A 26398-nucleotide genomic window follows, 5' to 3' on the forward strand; every position below is an offset into this window, starting at 1 on the left:
ATCAGAGGTCACTATGAGCCCTAAGTAGACATATTCTCTTACTACTCCCAGCAGCTCGCTACCAACTGCGAACTGCTGTTCCCTTGCTAGGCTGCTGAACGTTACTTTGGCTTTGTGCATGTTAATTCTAAGCCCGACCGTTCTGCTCTGCCTGTCTAACTCATCGATCATGTTTTGCAGTTCATGTCCTGAGTGGCTTAGCAAGGCAATGTCATCGGCGAATCGCAAATTACTCTGGTATTCTACATTGACTCTTATCCCCAACTCTTGCCATTTCAGACCCCGGAATAGCTCCTGTAACCAAGCGGTGAATAGCATTGCCGAGATTGTTTCTCCCTGCCTGACACCTTTCTGTATTGGAATTTTACTGCTGATTTTATGGAGAACTATAGTAGCTGTGCAATCGTTACAAATATTTTCCAATATTTTCGCATAACACTGTGCCACACCATGACTCCCCAATGCCTGCATGAAAGCTAAGGTTTGCTCTGAGTGAAATGCTTTCTCGTAATCAATAAATGCTATATATAGGGATTTGTTATATTCTGCGGATTTCTTTGTCATGTGACTTATAGCATGAATGTGGTCTACTGTAAAGTATCCTTTACGAAAGCCTGCTGATTATTTGGTTGACTGAAGTCAAAGGCTGTCCTGACTCTGTTAGCGATTACATTAGTAAACACTTTGTAGGCAACGGACAGTAAGCTGATAGGTCTAATTTTTCAAGTTCTTGACTTCTCCTTTAATATGAATTAAGATAATGTTAGCGTTCTTCCAAGCTTCTGGTACAAGGCATTGATTGCGTATGCAAGTTGGCAAGTTTTTCTAACATAATGTCTCTTCCGTACTTCAAAAAATCTGCTGTTACCTGATCCTCACCAGCTGCTTTCCCCCTTCGCATTGATCCTAAGGCTTCCTTTTCTTCCCCTTTCGTTACTGCTGGGATATCTCATTGCTGTGCTCGACTGCATCTCTCAGTAGCTTGATGATTACATTCGCTACTGTATGCATTTGTGTACAACTCTTCGGCTGCTGTATAACATTTTACATATTAAGAACGCATGCAGCACCTGTTAAAATTCTCGTAAACCGCTCAGTCATTTTCTGGCATAGAAAAAAGTGCTTGTAGTGCAATATGCTCTATCAGGCATACCTACATAGGAGGATTCGTATGTGCGCTCATAAAAAAGGCGAGCTTTTTTAGGGGTTCATTTCTATTGTTTATGCATGAATCAAGGCCTCCAACTAACAGATCAATGCATGTGAACTCGATTACTTCTACTACATGAAAAGAAATATTAATAGTAATAATTGACATAACTTTGCTGATCGGCAGGGCACTACCTGCGCAGATCCGGACGCCGGTGGGCAGGACTATATAAGGGTTGAACCGAGATTGCGCTTATGATTGAAAAGTTATGAACTTTTATTTCATGCCATAGCCTAGTGTGAAATACTGTTCCATGCAGTTTATCTCATGGATGTGTATTTATATGTATGGACAAGTATGTTTGTGCGTATATCTGGAGCACTACACGAGTGGGGAGGTCAGCGTCACGTTAACGAGATATGGCAGCAAAAATGTGAATATACCGCCGGGAATTGCATCGGTCGTCAGTCCACCTGGCGCAATGCGAATGTATTAATAGGATTTTTTTATTTTGTTTTGTGTTAATTTAGCGCATACTCAAGAGCAATTCATGTGCCAGTTATCAACATGCGCTCCACATGCTGTACACACTGCATCACCAAAAACTCTCCACGTTTTCAACATTCTTTCAACAGGGTGTGTTGCGGGCTGCTGTAGTTTCAACATAAAGTCAACCATGCATTTTCGTAACGGAAGTATGATTCGCGGGGCGAGCAGCAAGTGTCCTCGATACTCTGGCATGCGGTCAGTGAGGTTTTATTCTTACGCAGATTTAGACTTGTATACCGAATAGATGCGGAGATTATGTTCCGACCATACATCAACCTTTGGCCGCGAGCCGCTGTTGGGTACCGTGGTGAGTAGGTCATCAAGCTGAAAGCAAAAACCGCATGGAACATGAGGCAAACACTATAGTAAGGCACACAACTACAAAGATACAATAGGTAAGACTTTTGCAATAGACTTCCGCTTGTGCGTCGATAGTGGGTACCTGGAGTGTGCGCGTCCTTTGCTTAAGGCGCAAATGAGACTTGCAAACGACCTGCCTGAAAACTGTAAAGTAGACATTCGTAGGGCGCTATGGAAAATGCTTAAAACGTATGAAATTGACAATTCCCTCCCTTGTACAGTGAGTGTCCTACCAGCGCATCATATGATTCCCATCTATACGACCTATGTGGTTTCGCCGTGAACACCTAATTATATTCGGCCAACAGAAGTGGCTTATGTTTGCACTCGACAGATCTGCCTCAAGGCACAAAATTAAGCTCTGCAGATAATCCATTAGAAATGATTCTCATGCGTTCAGAACTCTTGGAGTCCTATGATCTGTGCTTCATTATCACGGGATCTCCACCCTTTCAGCTTAGAAGCCTTTTCTGGGTTTAAGAATACGCCGAGACGGCCTTATATGGGCTATGGCAAGCCCCTGATCAGTGGTATCGGTTCATACCACCAACCGTGATTTAATTCTTGCGCTTAACTTAAAGCTCGGTTTCTCCTTTGCCTCCGAAAATTACGTCTTTACCTTCATGCACATGTGCCTATATAATCGTTTTCCTCTAGGGAGAATTACGTTCAATGCTACTGCAGTCAATATATAAAGCATTTATTTGTATAGAAGAGTCGGCTTTAAAACTAACTGAACCGCTGCCGTATATTTTACACAAAAATTGCAGCTCTTAATTATTATGTTTTCATTGAGGTTGGTTTAAAAGCAGTTTTCACACATGCATTACCACTAAATAGCTCCAGAGGAGCTCCCTAATTATATATGCCGCCGCGGTGACTGTGGTTACGCCACTCGGCTGCGTTCCCAAATGACGCGTGTTCAATGTTTGCCATGGCGGTCGCACTGCTGGAGACCCATTGTGCGATCTCAGTGCAAGACCGCAACCCCTTGCGGTCGAAATTTTCTGGAGGTCTCTACTACGTGATCCCTCATAGCGTGAGCCGCTTTGGGACACTAAGCCCCTTGATCATTTCTACATTGTGTAGTGACCACAGTGCAAGAATATCATTATGTGTTAATAAGTCATATAACACCTTGACATTTATCAAGTAACATCATCTATTTGTCACCAGTAGCGAACACCTCGTAAGTGAGTAGGAATGTTTTACTCTGAGAAACCCAAGCTCTAGAGCGAGACACTCATCACTGAAGACTCTTCCTCCTCGTTGAAAAATCTTACCTATAAAATGCTTCCTGCGCTCGCACCAACCATTTCAGACGGACAACAAAATCGATCAGATGTAGTGAAAATCTGAAATTCGCGCGGTTACTTTGAATAACGTTCAGTGCCTCGTGGTACGTGGAGACGGCTGAGCTAAAGAGAAGAGCGATTTCCTGGGCTTGTTTACGTCGACAACAAAAAACCGCATCACCATACCACGCATGCCATATTAAGTGAGACCCTCTAGGGCAAGCTGTTGCATGGCACAACGCCGAGCAGGGCTGGGTACCGTAACTAGCCTACCACCTCCTCCAAAACAGCCTCTAGACCGGGGACCCCGCTCACCGGCGTATAGTTTGGGGTCCTCCTCGCATGGGCCTTGAGGCGCGCCTTCTAACCGGACATTCCCCTCTGATTCCGACGTTCAGGATCTCGAATTCACACCAGCTTACTCCTTCAAAGACATTTACTTCATCAATATGGCCATGCCCGTTATTCCCGCCCTTGTGAAGGTCTCTCAAAGGAAGAAAAGCGGCTTCTGATTCGCCTGCATACTCGTATTTTGCTGGGCCCGGCAGCACTCAAACACCCTTCCTACTCGGGCCACCGTTGCTGCTTGTGCTTAACCGAGTAAGGCCGTCAGAATTGGGAAATCCCAATAAATGGTTTTGCCTGCGGGCTATTCCTCGGTGGTGTGGTTCTTCATGGCCGCAGCTGTGGTCGAGCTAGCGGAATGGCGTTGGCCCTGAGTGCAGATGCGAAACTGCGCTAGAAACCCCCCAGAATTTTATAAGCTCTTTGTCGTCACGATAATCCGTCAAACTGCCCTCAAGAGAGGTGTTTACTTCCGTATTGTATTTGATGCAGCATGCAGCTATGAATAATTGTACCTATGTGGTGTTCCATGAATTAAGCTCTAAAAATAAATTGCCCACAATCGAGTGATGTTACAAGCTTTTTCGTATTCGGCGAAATTACGCGGCCTTCTTAATTACTCCTCCTGATTAAAGGATGAAAGCGGTTACAGGACACTAGCCTATTCCATACCGAAAGGAAAGTTCCCATATCTTTCCGGCAGCTGGTGTGAGGAAGAGGACTGTCTACAGCTAGTACAGGCAGCAAAAGCACGGGAGTCAAGAGAGACGAAGAGGGAAATAGTCTTTACGGACATAAAGCAAGGAATAATGGTGGTAGTTTTCTGCAAGTGCATTATATTAAAGGCAGGAATACGGCCCATAAATTGCGGAGAAGCATTGGAAGGGATGCCAAAGAAACTGGATTTCACAGTGACGCAACGGGCATAGTTGTTGCACGGCAACAACAAAGCCGATACAAGATTAGACAGCACACATTTTCTGAGGAAAATTTCCGCGTTCGAACAAAGCAAACCATATACGCGAGCCTATTCAGATGTAATGGTGAACAGGAATCTTAGAGAGGTGCGCTATTTAACTAAATCAGAGTGTTTGTCGAAGCAGCCAACCATGTGGCCCTGTTGGTGTCACTGGGGCTTCGAAGGCAGTTTAGGGATAAGAAAAGCTGCCATTTGCCTAGTGAACTAGGCGCGCTGAACGCCGCCCTTGAGTAGTCGCGTGATTAGGTTCGACTTGGATGAGAAATGCTATTCTGCTTCTAAAGGTTGCAACAAAAGACGCACCACTACTGTTACACATGCATTTTAGTCGCTAGGTTGGCTGGGTATCTAAAAAAAATACTTTTCTCTGAATGAATAAGCTTTCTGTGATTTAGTGTGGTGCGGTTATATTGTCACAAAAGACCCGCTGTCTCCAAGGAGTGTCAACATGATGTGCGTAAATATTTTGCTGAAACGCAGCAACCAGATAGTTTTACTTAGAACCAAGGTTCGTATCGGTTCCTTCGCTTTACTGGAGCTCACTAATTTTTTTAGCGAGAAATAAATGAATCGTGCAGTAAGCGGTTAAGCGCTATCAATAAAAGACATTTATTTTTTGTATGCAGTGCACAGTGCAACTTGTAAAACGTGCTAGCTAGTTTTTATGTTTCCTTCGGTTCCAATGTGTTTTTCAAGATGTCTGATTCCTCCCCCCTCTCCCCCCCCCCCCCACCTCACGCCCTTGCTTTGAACCTTTATAAACCCCTCTAAGCGCCAATAAAGCGTTTAGTGGTGGAAGTTCAGCGTTTAGTTGAAGTTTAGCGCTTGTGTCCTGCCTTGTCCCGTCATTTTGCGCCATGGAACCTCATGTGAACGACCTGCTAGCTGCAACTATCACCCTTCTAACTTTGAATGAGGCTCACCTTGGGCAACGTGGAGGTATCGAATAACTATTGCAGTGACTTTGCTTCAAACATGAGGCAGGGCGAACAGATAATCATCACTGGCCACTGCACATGAGCACTAAGCTATTGCAACAGGCGATCACACTCGTGATGTGCAGTGCAAATCTTCGCCTTGACTTCCCTCTGTGAGCGTCATGACAGGAAAGAAATCGCGCTTTGGGGCACCTGGCACTGCTGTCCGTCTCCAATAACCTGGTTTCACACAATCCTCCAAGGTTACCACTGCTAATCTACCAGGGATTTTCGTTTTATAAGCCTCGACCAGTTTGCGTGCTCTCCAAGCTCTTTCACCGTGCACTATTTCAGGAATCTCTCTTTACCATATTCCTCTCAGTGTTCGGGTAAGTGAGAGCACGTATTATTCTGCAGTGACAGTTTATGCTTTCAGCCGTCTCAAGACATTTGAACAATGTACACCATTTCAAACGACCGCACAACCCGCAACCCACCGCACTCCTCACAAATGAGTTTCTATGCTTTTCACACACATGACACTGATTTAGTTGACCTGGAAGGTTCAATTGATGTTGCTACATTTGGTAGTTTGCATAGAAGCCCCGTTTTGTTTGGTTTGGTTTATTAGGTTCAACGTTACAAAGCAACTCAGGCCATGAGAGATGCCGTGGTGAATCGCTCCGGAAATTTCGACTGTCTGGGGTTCTTCATCCTGCACTGACATCGCACATTACACGGGTCTCTAGTGTTTCGCCTCCATCGAAATTCGTCCGCGGCGGCCGGGATCGAACCTGCGTCGTTCGGGTCTGCAGTTTTAAGGCACAGATGCTCACCTCACATGAAACGATGAAATATGTGGTAGAACACTGCGACAAACGCTTAAAGATCTCGAATTTAAGTGATTAGGCACTGAGAACTTGTCCTGAGATGCTCACTTTTAGTTTGTGAGCATACTTTGACTGCCATGATGACCTTAAACCTAAAAAATGGATTAGCCCCGATTGCAAATCTATTGGAAAGAAAGGAAGCTATTTTTGTGCGATCAATGTCGCTGTTTTGAGAGAATCTTTGCGACGCTCCATCGCTACCTGCGTTTACGTTTGACACCTGGCCGGCGCTTCCGGCCGAGGAAAAAAGTGGTTCCTTCCAGAGATAGCCTCGGCGGAAGTTCATATTGGTATAACATGCAAGCGACTCACGGTAGTTTCTTGAAATTCCACTTGCTCTGTATTGTATAGCCACGTGACACCCTCGCTGCACGGTGGATAAGTCAAAGAGCCCTTGTAGGAGTACATGAGGACTTTCGTCTCGTTCCGAAAAAAACCGGCCAGAGACACGCCCTGCACCACACCAAGGCACCCAAGCTGATTAAAAAAAATATGAACTTTAGTATTTGAGCATATTTATGCACAACGAAGAAAAAAAGGTCCGAATTTCTCAATTCAGTCAAGAATGAAATGCATGAAGGATTTTTGACGTGCCCTTTGTTGGGTACAATGTACAACCCCAGACACCCGAAGCAGTTGTACCTAGAATATAATTTTCCAGCCAAAGATTTCAAAATGTGCTCCATATATTTCACGCAAATGACAATAGGCTCCTTGCTGCAAAATAAATAGTTGAAGCTCCTCCATATGCTAGGAAATGCGGCTACAGAACAGCTGAGGCTGCTATAGAGATTCATTACAATAAAGAAGCATGCAGTTTTTAAAAAAAATCTCAACATTAAGGATCTTGAACTCTAAACTGTCACTTAAGTTATGATTGAAATATAAGGAATAATTCACCTGATCAGATTCCACATAATGTTTTTAAAAAACAAGCCCTGGGAAAGAAGCACGCAATAAGCCTTATGCAAAAGAATTCCACACTTGCAAAGAGACGCTACCTCAGAACCACTAGGCAAGGAGCCGATTTTTCTTTCATATGGTGATGCGATAGTACGTGTAGCCAGCATGTACTCGCATGTGTTTCAAAGGAACTCTAATAACAGGCTTTATGCTGCTTCATATTTGGCGCTACTAAAGGGTCATGATTTGTAACATAGCAGCCGAGAAATTGGAAGCTCTTAATTTTGCTGAGACTTCCACTAAACGTCGACTGTACTGAGGGTAAAATTTACCGCCATGACGCATTTCCATGCACGACTGCTGTTATTGTATTTTAAGTGGGCGAGCCTGAAAGCGAACGATGAAACGAGTCACCGACGTGCCCCGAGGAGTTCTTCTCTTCCTGTAAAAGGAAGAGATTTTATTATTGTTTCTCTCTCCTCCTGTAACTGGGTGCCGCTGAGAAGGCACCCGCTGCTCTGGGGAATCGTCAGATCCCTGCCTTTGTTATGAAGCCTGCTGCACGGCACGTGGGCACAAACGGTGCCATGTTTGCGCTTCTATAGTCCATAGTAGCTAACAGTATTCGGATCCGGGAAGACCGGCGAAGCTGGGGGCGATCCCGCACATTGAGGCGGGGACGACAGCTCTGTCCGCTGTCGCGCCAGGTGCAGCAAGAGGCTCCTCCTCGTCTGAGAGAACGGCGGGCCTATTTCGCGGCCGCACGTGGTCCGTGGTCCACAGCGTTCCTCGTATTTGAAGCGACGAAGATGTTGTGGGATGGCGAACCGTTCCGGCAATCGAAGCTAGGCGTGGACGGATGTTTCGAACAAAGAAGTGCTCGCCGGACGAAAGCAAAGAGCTTTTGCGTACGTTACTAACGCAGCGCATCTTTTGCTTCAATCGCTTGAAGTCCACATACGTTCTTAGGCCGAGGTGCATTCCTTGAGTGGGCGCTTGCAGCTGCCTGTCCATGAGGATCTCAGCGGGTCGGGACCCAGAGAACGCGTGTGGCGTCGTCCTGCAGGAAAGCAGGATCCGCTCGATGTTTGGATATACCCAGGCGCCGCCTTCATTGTCTACTTGACGTTTTCCGCTGCTCCATTCGATGCTGGGTGCAATGGCGGAAACCGGTTTCGCCTGATGCCGTTTTTGCTGAAGAAGTCTGAGAGAACGGCGGGCCTATTTCGCGGCCGCACGTGGTCCGTGGTCCACAGCGTTCCTCGTATTTGAAGCGACGAAGATGTTGTGGGATGGCGAACCGTTCCGGCAATCGAAGCTGGGCGTGGACGGATGTTTTGAACAAAGAAGTGCTCGCCGGACGAAAGCAAAGAGCTTTTGCGTACGTTACTAACGCAGCGCATCTTTTGCTTCAATCGCTTGAAGTCCACATACGTTCTTAGGCCGAGGTGCATTCCTTGAGTGGGCGCTTGCAGCTGCCTGTCCATGAGGATCTCAGCGGGTGGGGACCCAGAGAACGCGTGTGGCGTCGTCCTGCAGGAAAGCAGGATCCGCTCGATGTTTGGATATACCCAGGCGCCGCCTTCATTGTCTACTTGAATGCGGTGCCGTTGTCGGAGACAATGATGTCTGGTATGCCATGCGCGCAAAATATGCTTCGGAGGCATCGAATCGTGGCGTCCGCTTAAGTTGCATAAAAGGGAAGCACCTCTACCCATTTAGAGTAGGCATTGGCTAGGCTGAAAAAGTATTGTCTTTGGAATGGACCACCAAACTTGACAAACAGTGTAGACCATGGTTTCTTCGGAAACAGCCACGGATTCATGCTTTCCGTCCCATTCTCGGGTGTCGAAAGATTTTTTAAAATCGCACTTTGTGTGCAATGTTGATGTTGACCCCTTCTCACCGGATCTGGCTCCGCGCGACTGCTGTCTTTTTCCACACCTGGGTGATTTTCACGAATCAGTTCAAGAACTTTTGCTTGCAGTTCTTCAGGAAAGACTCATGCTCCTCGCCAGACGCAGTTCTCCTGAACAGTAAACTCTGTATGGTTCTTCTGAAATTGTGTCCGATTACCTCCTCTTGGCAGCTCATCTACACTAAGGAGCGCCCGGCGTAGGAAGCACGATTTGTAGCTTTGGCGATGGCGGATGACGAAGTCAAAGATATGAGCATTCAAGCATGAAGATGCCAGTAGGCTTGGGTACTGTACCGGGCTCTGTAGGAGCCTGTAGCCGCGTCAGTGCGTCAGCATTGCTGATGCTGGTGCCAGGGTGGTACACAGGCGTTTATTTGTACGCTAACAGGGTAATTGACCAAGTTATCATACTCGGTGAGAATGGGCTTGTCTTGGCCGAAAAGGCCCAGAAGTGCTTTGTGACCAGTTACAACATCAGAATGTTGGCCCCAGGGATACCGATGAAACTTCGAGGCGCCGAAAATTGAGGCAAGGGCTTCTGTTTATAGCTGACTAATTTTTTTCTGCTCAAATTCGGCTCCTCGATGCGAAATCAATAGGATGTTTCCGTGTTTTGTCTGTGTTCGAGAGTAGCTCCTATTCCTGATGATGAAGTGTTGCAGCTGAGAAAGATTTGCTTGGACGAATCGAAACGATGTAGTACCGACGCAGAAGTCAGTACATCTTAACTTTTTTTGAAAGCTCGATACTCTACACTTACCTACTTCCACAGAGGTTTTGTAAGTAGCAGATTCAAGAGCCGGACAACTGTCGAAATCTTAGGTAGAAAACGCATTGAAGATGCCTGGCGTCTTTGGGACTTGTGGCATTCAGGACAGCTTCTATCTTCCTTGGTGTTGGCCTCACTACATCTGCGTTTATGACATGGCCCACAGTTGCTAGAATGAACATAAATCTAAATTAAGCCTGACGCCTGCTTGCTGTAGACGGTGTGGCACACTGGCCACGTTCTTCAAGTGTTCTGCGTAGTCCATTCCCGTTACCAAGTCGTTATCAAAGTACACGGTGATGTGTCGCATGTCCTGTAGCAAATGTTTTAGTTCTCTCTTGAATATGGCTGGCGCTGAAGCTACTCCGATAGGCCATCTGGTGTCGAAAGATTTTTAAAAATCGCACTTTTGGTGCAATGTTGATGTTGACCCCTTCTCACCGGATCTGGCTCCGCGCGATTGCTTTCTTTTTTTCCACACCTGGGTGATTTTCACGAATCGCAGCAAGGGGATATTTTTCGAGCACTGTGTCACCTTAGTGACCTTGAAGTCGCCACATATGCGCACGCGGCCGTCTTAACTGAGCACAGGAACAACTGCGGCTGCCCCGCCGGATGTTCTTACTGGTGTCAGTACCCCTTCTGGTTCTATTCTTTGCAACTTTTCTGCGACCTTGTCTTGCATTGCGAAAGTAATTGTTTGTGGTTTGAAGAATTTGGGAACTGGATCTTCCTTGACGACAATTTTGGCTTTCACACCTTTGAATGTTCCTAGTGCCTCTGAAAATACTTCTTTGTAGCACGTCAGCAGCTCCTTAACGCTCGTGATTCAATGTATCTGACGTCATTGAGATGGAGCTGCAGCGCACTAATCCGCTTTCGTCCGAGAAAGGTTGGAGACTGGTCCGAAGCTAAAAATAAAGGCAGGATTGCCCCTCTTCGTCCGACCAGGACCGGAACGGTTACCTTTCCCCTACCGGGTGTCATTCTTCCGCAATTACTCTTCAGAATCATGTCTCGTGGGTCTACTGACGGTTCAGGTAGCCGATTTTGGAATGCGGCCTCCCCAATTGCGCTGACACTGGCCCCAGTGGCCACCTTCATTCTAAGAGGCCTGCCTGAGCAGCATAGAGCAGCTATCCCCTGCGATAGCAATTTATCGTCTGTTTCATATGCGCTGGGCATGGCACTGTGAACTGGGTGCGCTTCGGCCATACACTGAGCTTGCATTAGTATGCTAAAGTTTTTTCGCCATCTTCATTTCAAACAGGAGCTTGACTTCTGACTCGAACGTTAGGTTTGACTCTTCAGGCAGGTGCCGCTGCATTGGCACGTTATTACAGGCGCAGAGGAGTCTGTCCCTAAGCACGTCAGGAAGGAAGGTGCTCTACCTACTCAGTTTGCTGAAAGCTTTTTAAGTGATGCAATTAGTCGCTGACATATTCTTCCGGGTGGCGAGAGCGACTATTGAATTTGAAGCGGCAAGCCCCCCCCCCCCCCCCCCCCCCCCCCCCCCGGAAGGCATCGCAGTGTAGTGGCCCGAGAGCACGGTGGACATTTCGTCGATGGAGACTTGTTCCGGTGTTTTAGGCGTGACCAGGCCCCATTTTATGGAGTAGGTACCCTCCAGGCATGCACGTTCCTTGTTCTTAAACACAGCGACTGTGAATTACAAGTCTAACTTTATAAAAACTTTCATGAAAAAGGGGCCTGTGAGATAAAACATATGTTAAAGCCTTCCTCGAGTGCGAGGCTGGTGTAGTTATCGCAGTCCGTTGACTTGGGAAAGCATATAAGACAGAAAACCAGTTGCGTTAAACGCTTGCAGGATAACTCCCTAGGATGAAAAGACTTATAGGAGGACATTCGTCTATTGCAGGAGCTTCAAATAAGGCAAACTGGGCAGTTGTTCAAAAGCAGGAAATCTTTGAAGCGTGCTTACCTGGACGGTAGGTAATAATGATGAGAGGTGTCATCAATGCGCGTGGCATGTGAGTAGTCGAGGATACATTTACGTCCGATATTACGCGCGGTAGTTGCTCTATCGCGATGGAAAGAAACGCAAACAACGCGGTGCCTACGCGCTACGCTTTTATTTCTTTTTATCGTGATTTAAGCTGGTTGCTAAAAAGCTGCTGTGTTCCCATTTCTTTTCACCGCCCCTGTAGGTTTCAAAAGAACACAGTTTGAAGGCTAGCGCCCGTCCACGCGTCTTTGCATGCGCTGACTCCCATCGTGTTACAATTTTACGATGCACCAAATAGCCCAACGGCATGCTGTATCGCGATCTTATATGTCCCATTTGCAGTGTGCGCGCATTTTAACAGGCTTGATACCTCCTACTTACTCGGCGAAGGGCGCCTGAGTTACTGGACCAATGGCGTGCCCAGCAATAGGGCCTGATGTGGTGGTTTTCTAGCCGGAGACTAAAAGCAAAACCTCAAATACTGTCATATTTTTTCCCCGCGGTAGGAAATCAGAAGGGGCTCAGTGATTATAAGTTAATCGGTGGTAGTCCTATATTTAAAATAATTTTCCTATACTCGTGTATTCACCCGACTCGTAGCAAAATACTACTAAATATGCACTTCATCAATGTGTGGGCGTCGACAATTGAGCGAATCTCGCTTCTGGTGGCCCCTGCGAATGGGGCATTCCGCCATCTTCCCCTGGTCAGCAGCCAAACTTCGTTTGACCAAGAGGAAGATCAAACATGGCGATAAACGATGCAAACACAAAGGACATCTCTTTGCTTGCATCGTTTACTGCCAGGTTTGATCTTGCTTTTGGTCGAGTTAAACGTGGTGTGCAAATATATTAAGTTTAATTTTCTCAGCTTTGAAATTTTCTGCGACCACTCGTCCTTACAGCATTTCAGAATGAAAGCATAAATATTGACACTGAGGAATACAATTATGGTCTCTAGTTTGTTTGTTTTGACTGTTCAATGTGACCGGGATGACTTTACAAGGATGTTAATTGTAATTGGTTAGCAATTTCAACAGATAGCTTAAAATGATACGATATTGTGAAAACTGCATAAAAATTATTGATCGGCCTGGATTGAGCTGTCGGTGTTTAAGGATCGAAAATTACTTTAGGCACAGTGTCCCCCCTTAAGAGGCTAGTGGCTGCTCTACAATAATCACATTAAAAGGCCCCTCTGGATTTTTTTCTTATGCTCTACTGCTTCAATTAGATTTAGAGGACGGGCAGAGGCCACATGCGGGAAAACGCCATAAATTCGGGACAGAGGCTTATGTAACCCATAGGCTAAAAATTCTCGTTAAGCGGTTTGTACACAAACAAGCAAAATAAGACTTCACAGCGAGGGTTGTCAAACTCATACTCCATTCTCTAGCGTTGTCGCAGGCGTCAGCAAAAGGCAACACTGCGGTGGCAGGGGTGACTTGCACGGTGACACTTATTGCATAAAAGAAGCCCAGCAGCTGCTGTGCGGAGGGAGAGGGCACAGTAGTTACGGCGTGAAGCAAATATTGGAAGCGACATGGGGAAGTGAAAAGCGAGAAGTAGGAACAGCTTTCCTGTGTCAAGAGTGTTCGGTGTTTTACCAAGCACCCATGTGTATCGACCACCAGTGGCAGTTAGAGGAGGATTATGAGCTTGCCCCTCTGCAGAGAACAGCCTCGGTACATCTGTGAGCAGATGTGGGCATTGAAGGTATATCTACTGCACGCATGTGGAAATAACGGCTGTCATTACCTTGGTCAGTTCGTCGTGGCCTCTTCTTGCCAGGATGGCTTTAAGAACACTTTCGAGACCTGCAGCGTCATGATCCTGTGGAAGGTACCGAATTTGCGATATTCATTTCATTAGAAATTATAGTCGGACACAGGTAATTCTGCCGTGAACATATGGCCACATAATTAGTGCGTTGCTACTGCTTAAGCACGAATGCACATGTCTAAGATTCTTGAAAAAAATAGTGAATATTGAGTAAATGCACAATACTGGTATGGAAATCTTGAAGGTAATGGTCTTTTGGGCTGTGTACCGAAATCTTTCTTTTCCCTGTCTCCATCTATCGCATCGAGCTCTTAAAACTCTCATTTAAACTAATGGGGAACGCTTTTGACAACAGCAACAAGTTTAATACCAAGAAAAACTGGAAAATTGTCCTGGTCTGCGGATGTAGTAACTGTCATACTATAATATTACAATATACGTAAAAAAAGAGCGTCCATAAAGTGTTTCCGGCAAAAAAATGCTTTTGTCTGGATGGGTCGGGTCCGCACAATGCATGCTTTAAGCGAAAGAATTTCCTTATCTCTCTCTTGTTTGTATAGTCACACATTAAGAACCTGCTTTCGCTCTCAGCTGTGATTCGTCAGCAGATTATTAGATAGTACCTAAACAACAATAATAGAACGAAATTGTAAGCGCTATAATTTTGGCATCTCTGCAGTGATCGATCTTTTCAAGCAATAAAAACCCAATTTTGTTCACTGCCCGAATTGCCCAGTGTAGCATTACAAGACACCGCGGGCAGTGATCCATTGCTACTAAATACTGCTTTTAAAAACAACCCAGCTGAGGCACAGATAACAGTTAGGAAATTCAGTATCAATCACTGGCTGAAGTAGTAGTGAGTGCTCTTATTCCAAACGTGTTTTATGTCAACAGTGCTTAAGTGTGTCCTGATTGATTTTAAAACGCTTTTCAACACAGGTTTTGCTCCACCTCTATGAACGCAGTACGGATGAACACAATACGCATGAACAAAAGGCAGGTATGAAAAGCACTCGTAAGCATCCCTCAGCTGTTCCGTTCCGGTTGGCGATTTCAAAGGCAGCGTTACAAGACACGAGACCCAATTTCACAGGAACAGATCAGTCCCGACCCGTTGTGATGGCTCAGTGGTTAGGCCGCTCGTCTACCGAGTCTAAGAACTCGACCCCGCAGGCAGCCTTTCGATCGAGACGAAACGCAAAAGGCGCCCGTGTGCTATGCGATGCCAGCGCACGTTAGAGATCCCCAGGAGGTCTAAATTACTGCAAAGCCCTCCACAACGGCACCTCTTTCCTTCCTTCTCACACACGCTGCTTTATGGCTTCTTTACAGCGCGGTTGAGGTGTCCACCGACATATGTGACACAGACACTGCGCCATTTCCTTTCCCAAACAACCAGTTTACCTGTTGCAGTCCCGCCTGTCGCACTGCCCACTCTCCGCAGGCCTCATTCGCCCTACTCCAAAGTCCATCAGATGTTTAAGAGCTTTAGAATAGGGGGACCCAACCGGTTAGCGGGACAGGAAATAACAGGGTGCCAGTAGGCATATTCCCTGTCCCCTAACCGATAAAGTCTTAATTCTAGAACTCGCTCTAGAAAAAGCGAAAATAAGCTGTAAGGGTCTTCCTTCGAGCTTAGCGCATTTGCGGCGCTATGTAGAACGCGCTCGCCAGGACAGCTGATGCCACTGACCAGTTTGCCCTGTCGGGCAAGGCATGGGACGGAATATGCCAAGACTCCTCCTTGTGCAGCGTTTCTGAAAATGTCCAACTTGTAGTTTTTGACGTGGATGAATTGGACCTGGGTGTAGAAAGAAACAAGTTTGCAAGATGCACTCTCCGGCTGAAGACGCCCCTCGGTATACATAGATTTATAGCGTGACAAAGTCTCGCAAAAACTGCTATGATTCACTGCGAAGAGATTCCCTTCCCCTTCCCTCGGAGAAATGTAGGCCATGATGGTTGTGCAGTGGATTTCACTAAGGCAAGAGAGTGCCACAAAGACCAGCTGCCATAAAGCGTGTCGACCTAAGCATTAGCATGAACTGAGCACAAGCGCTTCTAGTTCCATGGCTGCAACCACGTGGTGCATGGCTCTTAACATAAAAAACGGCGCATTGACAAAGCGAGCGATTTAGCAAGGGCCTGCCATGGAAGCGCTACATGCCACTAGTCTTAACAGACTGGCTGGACCATCGTTAGTGCAACTAGTTTCGCAGCTCCACCAAAACTCTGGCCCCACTGGCGGCCACGCCAAATAACGGCGCTGCAGTCGAGTCTTTTTCCGGCCCAATGCGTGGTCTGCTGCACGTGAAGCTGTACGAATATTTGCTTTATGTGCAATCTTTAGAATGAACTGTTCTTTTCAACAAAGCAGGGAAGTCACATCCGCTTCGTCACGTTCCGGGACACGATAACAATGCCCTGAGATCAATGCAAGTGCGCGAAAGTCCTGTGGGGCCCTCTTTTATGTCTGCATTGTCTCGCGAAACACTTGAAGGTGATCGCTTTCTTGACGGCCGAAGCAAGAGATTAATTTTTTTTCTCGTTACACAATTCCTCTTTCTCCTTAACTAGAATTTAAGGGTAGAAGGATAAAAGAGCGAGATATACTCATGTGCTTTGTTTTGGATGTTTTGCAAATATAAATTGCCGCAGAGTCATTTACCCTAGTAGGCTTACATTAAACTTACTTCCTTCATTGATTTCTCTTGCACATTTTTTTTCCAGTCCTTGCGAACATTTGCATGACACATTTTCTTCGTTGCTAATATTTTGACTGCAGTAGGGGTGTGTGTAAATGCCATTTAACAGGAGGTAGTGCAGCCACAGAGGCGGCTGTAAGGTGTGCTGGCTCTCATGCTTTGTTTGCCTGCACAGTGCGCTGTAGCCAAGCTTTCGAGATCAGCTGAGTCCCGCGGCTATGCCCCTCAAGTACAAAAGAGTTGCAAAGATCGATTGTTGGTAAGAAAGCATTTGATATTGGGACATTTCTGACTTACCGGAAGTCGTTAGGTTGCTCTCGAAACCACTACTGCGTGAAAATATATAAAAATCTTTCGCCTTGCGAGTTGAAGAGGTGGGGACATAATTAAACGCAGTACGCTATTTCGTTTGTAGTGTAGCTATGCCTTTCCAATTGAAAATAAAAGAAATATAAACCTCCATACATACGCCATAGCTGCCAATTGCAGTTAGCAACTTTCGAGAGGGGTTCGAAGGCGTGCTCTGCTTACATTTGTCCGCACCTCCTGATGCTGTAATACTACCGCGTTTTTGTGATAGTGCTACCCAAAACACGTTCCCTGGGAAAGCCCGCTTATATAGCTTCGTATGGAAACTTTAATTTTGCATCAGAATATATTAGTGCTTAATGACTCGGGGATGAACCCTGAGGAGCCTAGCGGAGAGGACACGCTCTGTATGGGCTCCGTCAACCTTTTGCCCTTTTGCCGAATCGCCTCATATGCGGTTCCGAAATCTTCAGTGCAGGCCGGGACCTCTGAGAGAACTTCGTTGGCCGTGAGTGCTCCCTATTTTTGGAACGCTGCCTTCGAAGACAGAGGCGACACTAATGCGCTAAGTCAAACGCCCCTCCGTCGGTGCACGTCAAGCCCCGCGTCACGTCTGCGTGCCATATAGAAACTGCACCGCTTGCTAGCCTGGCCCCAGAGCATTTTGTGCAATGCCTACTGCTGCCGGAAGAAGTCAAGACTCAATTGAATGGGAAGTAGAGGACATTGCACCCGAGTTTTACGAGCAACGCTCGAAGGAGGAGGGACCAGCACTGCGGATGCCGCCGGAAGACCATAGCTTTAACAACGCTAAACGTCTACAAGCGCACAAAAGTTTCTAAATTCCTGCTTCGACTTCGGCCCGGCTTTAACATCATTAGAATCAGCACCCCTCACCAGGAGGTAGCCGTACTACTAAAGAAAATCTCCCAGATCACGCTCGAATGCATGAAATACCGCAACACATACGTGGCTGCACCAGACAGAGTATTGAGAGGAGTCATACCCGTACTGGGACACAACACACCGGCGGACGAGCTCATGTCCCACCTCAGAGTTCGCACCCAAGGAGTTAGAATTCCTGCAAGCCCGCATGCTCGGTAAATCGACGACAGCGGTCATCACTTACAGCTCGCCGACTCCTCCCCGTTGGGTCTAATACTACGCGGGAGGAATGGCATGCTGCCCCTATAAGCCTACCCATCAATTCTTCCAGGTATGCCAGAGAGCATCGGACACTGGTCATATATGTGCCGAACACAAGACATCAAGATAAAAGATAAAAGATCAATAAATAAAATAAAAAAGATCTGCCGCAACTGTGGTGCGAGGGATGCAGCTGAACTCCTTACATGATATTCACGCTACGCAGCCTGCGGAGAGGCCCGCAACACAGGGTCCTGGGATTGCCAAAAACGCCTTAAGCTAGACACACGACACCGCTAAAAGCATCCTGTCCTACCCAATAAAACGTGCAACTTGCAAACGAGCCAAATCCAGAACATCTTTGCAGAGCCGACAGTGCATCCAACCTAAGGTTCAGGTTGCTCAGCTCTAATCAATAACCTCATCGCTCTCGCGGTCGAGATTACGTTCCCACTCGAGATCCAAGGTTGACCTACGCCATGCAGAAGACCGATCCTACATTCCGTCAACATCTACTGGGAAGAACCTCAAGATATCCACGAAAATGACAACACCCAACACCAATGACCAGGTGGTGTGGCGAGCTTTGAGCGTCTCTCGTCCTTCAAACATCTGCTCCTAATGTTCCCAACAACGCACGGACAACACACACTTTAGAGAACAAGTCAGTGAGCTAAATTGGCGCCTACAGCGCGTAAAAGCACAAGTAACAGAGTCAGCACAACTGTCAAAAAAAGTCGGAAACTAGAGAAGACCCACTGCGCAAGTAATGGCATCCTCGGCAGAACTCCCTAGTTCCCTAAGCTTACAAGCTGCAATTCAAACTCTCATCACCCAGTAGCAGTAGTTTGCCAACCAGATGCAAGCTAAGACGTAGACCAGTACAGAGCTAGGGCAAACCGTAACCGAGCTCCAACGCAGCGTTCGTGTCCTGGTACACAGCCCACGCTATAACCCAAGAGCGAAGGTATACAGGCGCATATATACAAGTGACGGCAGTGATGCAGAATGGAGCCTCGACGGCAGCCTCTACTAATACTTTTCCTGACATCCCAAATAAAATGGAAATATGGCAGTGGAAAATGGCTCCTTACATAAATAAGAAATCTCGCTACAATCCTCCATTCAGACCTTCCCTACTCCACTCGCGATCATCAGTCTTCAAGGAATAGTATCGCAATCTGCCTGCCTAAGAGGCTACTACAGGCTTTTAATCCGGATTGCCCACGCGTCATTGTGTATGTATCAAAATCTATAGCCTCAGTGGCACACGCCACCAAACTTAGCGTGATTAACCACATATTGCTGGAAGTCCTTTCGCAAAAGCGAGGGAAACGCAGCACTTTTATATTAAACCTATATAGCCCACTTCGTGCGGAACAGTTCGGAAACGTTATCCAGGAATGTGGTCGAATAGCAGGCAAAAACCAGCTTTTGGTGTTGGGCCACCTGAACGCCTCCCATACGGCCTTAGGGTATATAAAAAAAGGACACCAGAAAGGGCACCTCCTTGCTGGAACCATCGGACAGGGATGGCTTCAGGCTAGCTAGGGACTTCACAACACCTACCAGAATCGGCAGCAGCATACGCACAGACACCACCCTTGATGTATGTTTTACGAAGAACGCTGCCAAAGCCACATGGATCAACCTCGGAGAGACCCTAGGGAGTGATCATTGCATCCTGAGTGCAGCAATCACGACTTCTCGCAAGCTCAAACTTAGCATGGGGGATAAGAACATCACTAATTGGGAAGCGTTTCGTAAATGCTCCCCCGCCCCCCCACACCCGAAAGAAGGACAAGAACATAGCACAGTGGACACAAAACATACGATATAATAATGCTTTCGCACGGCCGCCACTCCGGAAGTCCATCTACATCTTCTACTGTTGTGGGAAAAGAAAATCTTTTTAGGTGTTGGAAACAGTAGAGACTCAATAACCAACTGTGTCTGCGCATAGGCTTCGGTCAGAGAGCAAGCACAACATTATTCCAGCCAACTGGCCCAACAGAATTGGGTACAGTTCAGTGAAAGGAAGGGAAAAGAAGTGGAAGGCGCTTTTAAGGAGCCCTGAGTACTGCTCATATCTGGCCCATCCTCAGCAGACTCAACCCTACAAAGCCAAATCGGCCACTAATCGTGCCCTATAAACAATAGCTCAACAATTCTATGGGTCCGACAAGGAGCTCACGGAAGCCCTGTAGGCGCGTTATATTCGCGACACTCCAATACCATCTTCTTCTACCACCGGGAACGGTCTCAAACACCTATCCTTGATGCCCCAATAAAAACATCTGGGGTGCATGCCGCAGACAGCATCGCAGCCGAACACCGCTACTGGAGCGCATAAAATCACAAACGCTATTATTCGTAATCATAGTCATCCGCATACCAAAGCCATCACTGACTATTCAGTGATGACTTCTGGGAAAAGGAAGTGACCACATGAAGTTATCACCATTGCCAAGCACGGCAAGCGACTGTCTCTTGATTCCCTCGGGCCAGTGTCTCGTAACATCATATGAACAGGTCATTCACACCCCCAACCAAAATTATATTCAGGACATTATCTCTTTCCGCCTACTATGGTCGGCTTCAGGCCATGGCAGTAGGCCCAACAATCCTTCCAGCTCCTGCGCGAAATGCTTACCAACATCGCCAGAGGTCAAGAAGATCTCGCGTTGGCCTTATACTTAAAGGGCGCCTTCGACAATACATCCCACAAGGCGACCCTTGCAAGCCATAAATGACCTCAACTGCGACGAATAGTTAATTTATATGCGTGCGTTCCTCACGGGTCGCACGGCCAAAGTGGGCATTGGTCAAACCCGTTTCGATGTCAAAGATACGCCACACAAAGCAACGCCTCAGGCTATCGCGTGCACTACAAGCACTTACAAATGTTGGCTTTACCATGTACCCGAATGATATAATTATATGGGCCAAAAAGGCCTCCTGGGTTAAAAAGAAGCCATCTTACAATCAGCAGCCTGGATCATCGAGGAATTCGCCTCTGAAAGAAGCCTACTCCGCGCCCTGGAGAAACCAGAGGTCATAAGGGTACATGGCCCGAGATACGTCTCTCCAGGTTCCATCAGCGTCACGATCGAGGGTCAAGCCATCAGGGAAGTTAACCTAATCCGCATTCTTGGTCATTTAGATACAACCTTCGTGACATCCACACCACCAGACTCGCAAAACCGCATCAAGCCAAATAGCTCACATGATCAGCCGCAATACCAAATATCGCCAAACAATGCGAGAAGACGCCCGGGGGCTGGTGTAAGCACTGGTACTCAGCCAAGTCACATCAGACTCCAGTTTCACATGCTACCAAAGGGTCAGGAAGAGCAACTTGACTCCATCATAAGGGCGATATACAATACGGCTTTTACCCTTCCAAAAAACACCTCGACGGAGCGTCCTACCACCCTGGGATTTTGCGGAACAGAAGCCTTCCGTGCATCTCAAATACTAAGCTAGACCGAAGCTAGGCGAACTATCATACTCCGAGCAGGCACAGTTGCACTGACTCGTGCACTGGATGTTGAAACCTCAGTAAAACAACACAGGAAATATATCGCTATTACCCCGATATCTAAACATGCTTAAAGACGTTCACACAGGCACACGACGAGCGCCAGTGTCCTACATTACGGCTTCGCAAAGCCAATTCGCCGAACGTGGAATATTTGGACGCGGCAGCATACCTGCACCGCGACAAGTACGCAGTGGCGGCAGTGGACCACCACTTCTGTACACTGTTCACTGCTTCAGTAAGGGCCGAAACACCAGCCGCCGCGAAGAACACCGCCATTAGGCATTACGAGTCCCAAAGCCAAAGCGCTCATGTAATAACAAACATAACATGCGTGTCGAAACTTCTTGAGGCCGAGTTTGCAAGCACGTCAGCCGCCTCATGGGCACTAAAGCCCTCACCAAGCACCACCTAATAACATTATCCCCAGAGCATGAGGGACTGGAGGTAAACGAGAGGGCACATGCTCTAACTCAAAGGCATCATCAACAGAGCGGGGCCACACACTGTGGTCGCTTTTACTCATCTACCTTCCAGGTTCAACGAACGACGCCTCGAGTTTCAGCCTCTTCAAAGGAGAAACTTCCTCCCACCTGACAGGAAATTAGACACCCAGATACCCTCTCTTCGCAGTAGATATTGATGAACACATTTCGAAGCATCCATTGTGTGCATCTTATGCACCCAACATTATACTCCGTCTCGTGTCCCTGGTGCCAGGCTCGTCCTACATTCTTCCACAACTTGTGGTGATGCGAGGCCAAGCCAACACTCATATAGACGGAGAACACGTCTTTTGAGCGGTTGGAGGCGCTGCTGATCAGCGGTAGTCTGGAGTACAAAAGGGCCCCCTAATACAACAGGTCCGCAGGGCAGCTCAAGCCAGTGGAGCTCTGGAATGAGGACCCTGCCCATAAGCTCACACAACTCCCCTTCTCTTTTTTCTCCTCCCTTCGTTGATGACTCGTCCTGTGCTTAGCGCCCAACACCTATCGTTTTCAAGCAAAAACTACCGAGGCCTGGCACAGAAGACATAACTGGGTGTTTATAATTGTTGACAAAGCAGTTTTCAGTTCGTGAGATCACTAACTCCGGGACGGACGCTCAGCAAAGGAACGCGCCGGTTAAATTATTTCAGCAAGAGCAGTGTGGAGAACATACTACAGCAGAGAGCTAGTCAAGGTGGCCTCTTCTTCCGATTTTTTTTCTGGTTAAGCTTCAAAAAATAGTTTTCTTCCACCTTTTGAAGATGAGAAGAGACAAATTATGTAGTTAAATAGCTTTTGAAGAAGAGAAGAGCCAAATTAGTTCAATATTGGGATTGTATTACATGCGGAATTAATAAAAACTAATACTGTTCATTTCATGCATTTTTGCGAACGAAAGATATGAAAATAGCTTTTGTCTTGTGCCGAAAATGCTGCTAAATGTGCGTGGAAAAGTAGAAGGTGGGAAGGGTCCTAGATACGCAGGTAAAGCTACACTAAGGCGCGCACATCCTTCAAGACATACAATATCTGGCATCAGCTAATTTTGGGAATGGAAATGTCGATGATAAATTCCAATACTGCCCATTTGCTTTTTCTTTACGGCGGGATTTAGAGCACTGGTAGCCGTCAGAAACGCAGCACCGATGTTCTGGTTTCGAAGCTCGTAGTTGCTGCCTCGTAGTATGCCGGGCAGCTACACTCCTCGTCTTCTTTTACGTCTACGGGTTGGGCCCAACTTCTTTACTACAATCTCCACCCCCTCCCCCCCTCCCATTCAGGAAAGGGGAAGCCATCCTGGCAACTCAGGGCGACGAAATGATGGCGGGATCATAGTATGGCTTCAAGCGCTCGACGTGAACGATCTCACGGCCATGGCGGCGAAGGTCGCTGGAGTGAGCTAAAGGTTCAACGAGGTAGTTAGCACGGGAAGTCTGTTGAATGAAACGTTGGTTCTGTGATATTTCGCAACCAGCTTGCTGGGCAGGCCCAGTGGTGCCGAAGGGACCCACAGCCAGACGCGATCACCAGGAAGAAGGGCGGAGGGACTATTGTCGACGCGGACTTTGTTGTGGCACTGATCTTCTGTGTCAGGGAACGGGCCAGCTGGCGGCACTCTTCAGCGTGCCGGGCAGCTTCGTAAAACGACGTGTACTCCGAAATATGCGGTCGGTAGGGCAGAATGGTGTCTAGCGGAGGCGAAGGCTCGCGAACCTACAGGAGAAAGAATGGAGAGAATCTGTTTGTTGCTTGTACAGCGGCATTGTAGGCATAGGTAACAAATGGCAGAATCCGGTCCCAAATGGAGTGATCGGAGGCGATGTACATGGACAGCATATCGCTCAGTGTGCGATTGAAGCGTTGCGTGAGCCCTTTGGTTTGAGGATGGTAAGCGCTTGTGGTCTGGTGAACTGTGTGACATTCATGGAAGAGCGCTGCAACAACTTCAGATAAGAACGGTTTGCCTCTATGGCTGAGAAGTTCGCGAGGGGCGCCATGCCTCAAAATGAAGTGGCGAAGAAGAAAGGAGGCGACATCAGTTGAGGTGGCGGCCGGAAGTTCTGCAGTTTCCGCGTATCGAGTGAGGTTATAGACGGCCACTATTAATTATCCACCGATTTCCCGCTGGCGTGTGCGGCAGAACCCCATAGAGATCGATGCCAAAACGATCCAATGGTCGGTCTGGGCAAGGGAGAGACTGGAGCGGAGCATGAGGATGTGGGGTAGGAGGCTTGTGATGCTGGCAATCGGTACACGAGCGCACATACCTAACAACGAAGGTATACATGCCGCGCCAGTAGAAGCGCTGTCGCAACCGTTCATAAGTCTTCAACAGACCCGCATGGCCACACTGGAGGTCGTTGTGGTAAGAAGTGCAGACAGCACTGCTGAGGTGGCGAGGTACGACAAGCAGCCACCTACTGCCGTCTGGCATGTAATTGCGTTTGTAGAGGTCGTCACAAAAAGCGAAGTGCTGCGCCTGACGACAAAGGGCACGCGGGGCCGACGAGGGCGACGAGTTGGTGAGGAGTGCGGTGAGTGACGCCGGCCAGGGGTTTTTGCGTTGTTCTGCAGGCATGTCGTCAACGGACAGGAAAGACAAGACGGAGCTGGAGGCAGACGGCAACCGGACGTCGGGGGGCACAAGAGAGCGGGATAAAGCGTCGGCATCAATGTGCTTACTCCCAGTCTGGTAGACGACGCGGATATCATATTCTTGCAGTCGAAGCGACCAGCGGGCGAGACGACCGGTGGGGTCTTTCATTGAAGATAACCAGCAAAGAGGATGGTGGTCAGTAACAACATCGAATGGGCGCCCGTACAAGTACGGCCGAGATTTCTGAAGTGCCCAGACGATGGCGAAACATTCCTTTTCGGTGACGGAAAATTGATCTCGGCCTTGGTTAGAGTCCGACTCGCGTGCGCCACGACGTATTCTTCATGGACAGATTTGCGTCGGGCCAGAACAGCGCCGAGGCCGGCATGACGGGCGTCGGCGTGAACTTTGGTAGGCGCAGCCGGGTCAAAGTGGCGTAAAATGGGAGGCGAGGTAAGTATGGTGCGCCGTTTCATGAACGCACTATCGCAAGAGGGCGACCAGGCATAAAGGTCGCTGTGGCCACCAAGAATTTGCGTCAAGGGGGCAATGATGGCCGCAAAGTTTCGGACGAAGCGCCGAAAGTAAGCACACAAACCAATAAACCTTCCGAGTTCCTTGATTGAAGTCGGTTTCGGGAGCGCAGCGACAGCTCGGAGTTTGGCTGGGATAGGAAGGATGCCTTCTTTTGACACGGAATGCCCTAAAATGGTTAGTTGGCGGGCGGCGAAACGGCACTTCTTCAGATTGAGCTGCAGACCGGCGTCAGTCAGGCCAGGTGTATAAGCCAGGTGTATAAGTAAGCGTTTCAAGGAAGAAATAAACAGTTGTTAGTGCGCTTGTGTGTGTCCCTGTGTCTTTCTTCGTGGTTCGTCCTTTGATTGCGCATCCTTTACCTTCACAACATCATGTACCAACTAGGCCCTACCCAAGTTTTGTTGAGGCACTTCAAGACCGCCTCAAGGCGAGTGAGGTGGGTAGTGATGTCGGAGGAAAACACCACAAGTCTCTTCCAAGTAGCAAAGACATGTGTGCCACTTCAAACCCCGAACGGTAGTGTCCATCATGCGTTCAATGGTGGCGGGAGCGTTGTATAGGTCGAACGGCATGACGTTGAACTCGTAGATCCCATAGTGAGTGACGTAAGCTGTCCTGGCCCGATCAAACACCGCCATGGAGACTTGCCAGTAGCCAGACTGTAGATCGAGAGAGGAGAAAAATTCGGCGCCATGCAGACAGTCAAGCGCGTCATCTATGCGTGGTAGGGGGTAGACGTCCTTGCGTGTGATTGCATTCAAACGTTGTTAATCGACACAGAACCGAAAAGATGCGTCTTTTTTTAAAGTAAGACGACCGGCGAAGCCCAGGGGCTGTTGGAAGGTTGAATCACGCCCCTTCGGAGCATGTCATCGACTCGCTAATCAATAATGCGGCGCTCTGAGACGGATACATGGTAGGGATGTTGGTGTAATAGCGCATGCTCATCAGTGAAGATGCGATGAGCCACTGTTGAGGTTCGACCCAACGATGGTTGCTGGGCGTCAAAATAAGTGCAGAATCTATGCTGGAAGTCGAGGAGCTGGGCGCTTTGATTAGGAAAGAGGCCGTTGTGAACGGCGGCGGTGAAGGCAGCCGGTAGTGATGAGGCGGCAACCAACGAGGCGGGCTGATGGAATTGAGGCTGTCGGGGGGGGGGGGGGGGGCGAGGTTGTCGGGAGGGAGAAGCGGGGCCGGAGCTGGTGCTGCCGGTGGCAGTCATCGAGGTGTGGAGCCGATGGTTACGGAGCG

At 47.9% G+C, this 26398-nt stretch overlaps 1 protein-coding gene across 1 annotated transcript in view; it reads right to left on the bottom strand.

Moving 5' to 3' along the window:
- Positions 1-1912: 1912 nt before the first annotated feature.
- LOC149361400 (carbonic anhydrase 6-like) overlaps positions 1913-26398 on the bottom strand; it is a 41971-nt gene continuing 17485 nt past the window's right edge. Inside the window, exons 4-7 of the mRNA XM_089568068.1 lie at positions 15519-15626; positions 13799-13873; positions 6798-6938; positions 1913-2023 (exon numbers count right to left, since the gene is read on the bottom strand). Coding sequence (XP_089424194.1) covers positions 1913-2023; positions 6798-6938; positions 13799-13873; positions 15519-15626 — 435 coding nt within the window. The remainder of the gene's footprint in view (positions 2024-6797; positions 6939-13798; positions 13874-15518; positions 15627-26398) is intronic.

Source organism: Amblyomma mixtum, chromosome 2 (assembly GCF_055824585.1).
Source record: "Amblyomma mixtum isolate Tamu chromosome 2, ASM5582458v1, whole genome shotgun sequence".
Classification (NCBI taxonomy): Eukaryota; Metazoa; Arthropoda; class Arachnida; order Ixodida; family Ixodidae; genus Amblyomma; species Amblyomma mixtum.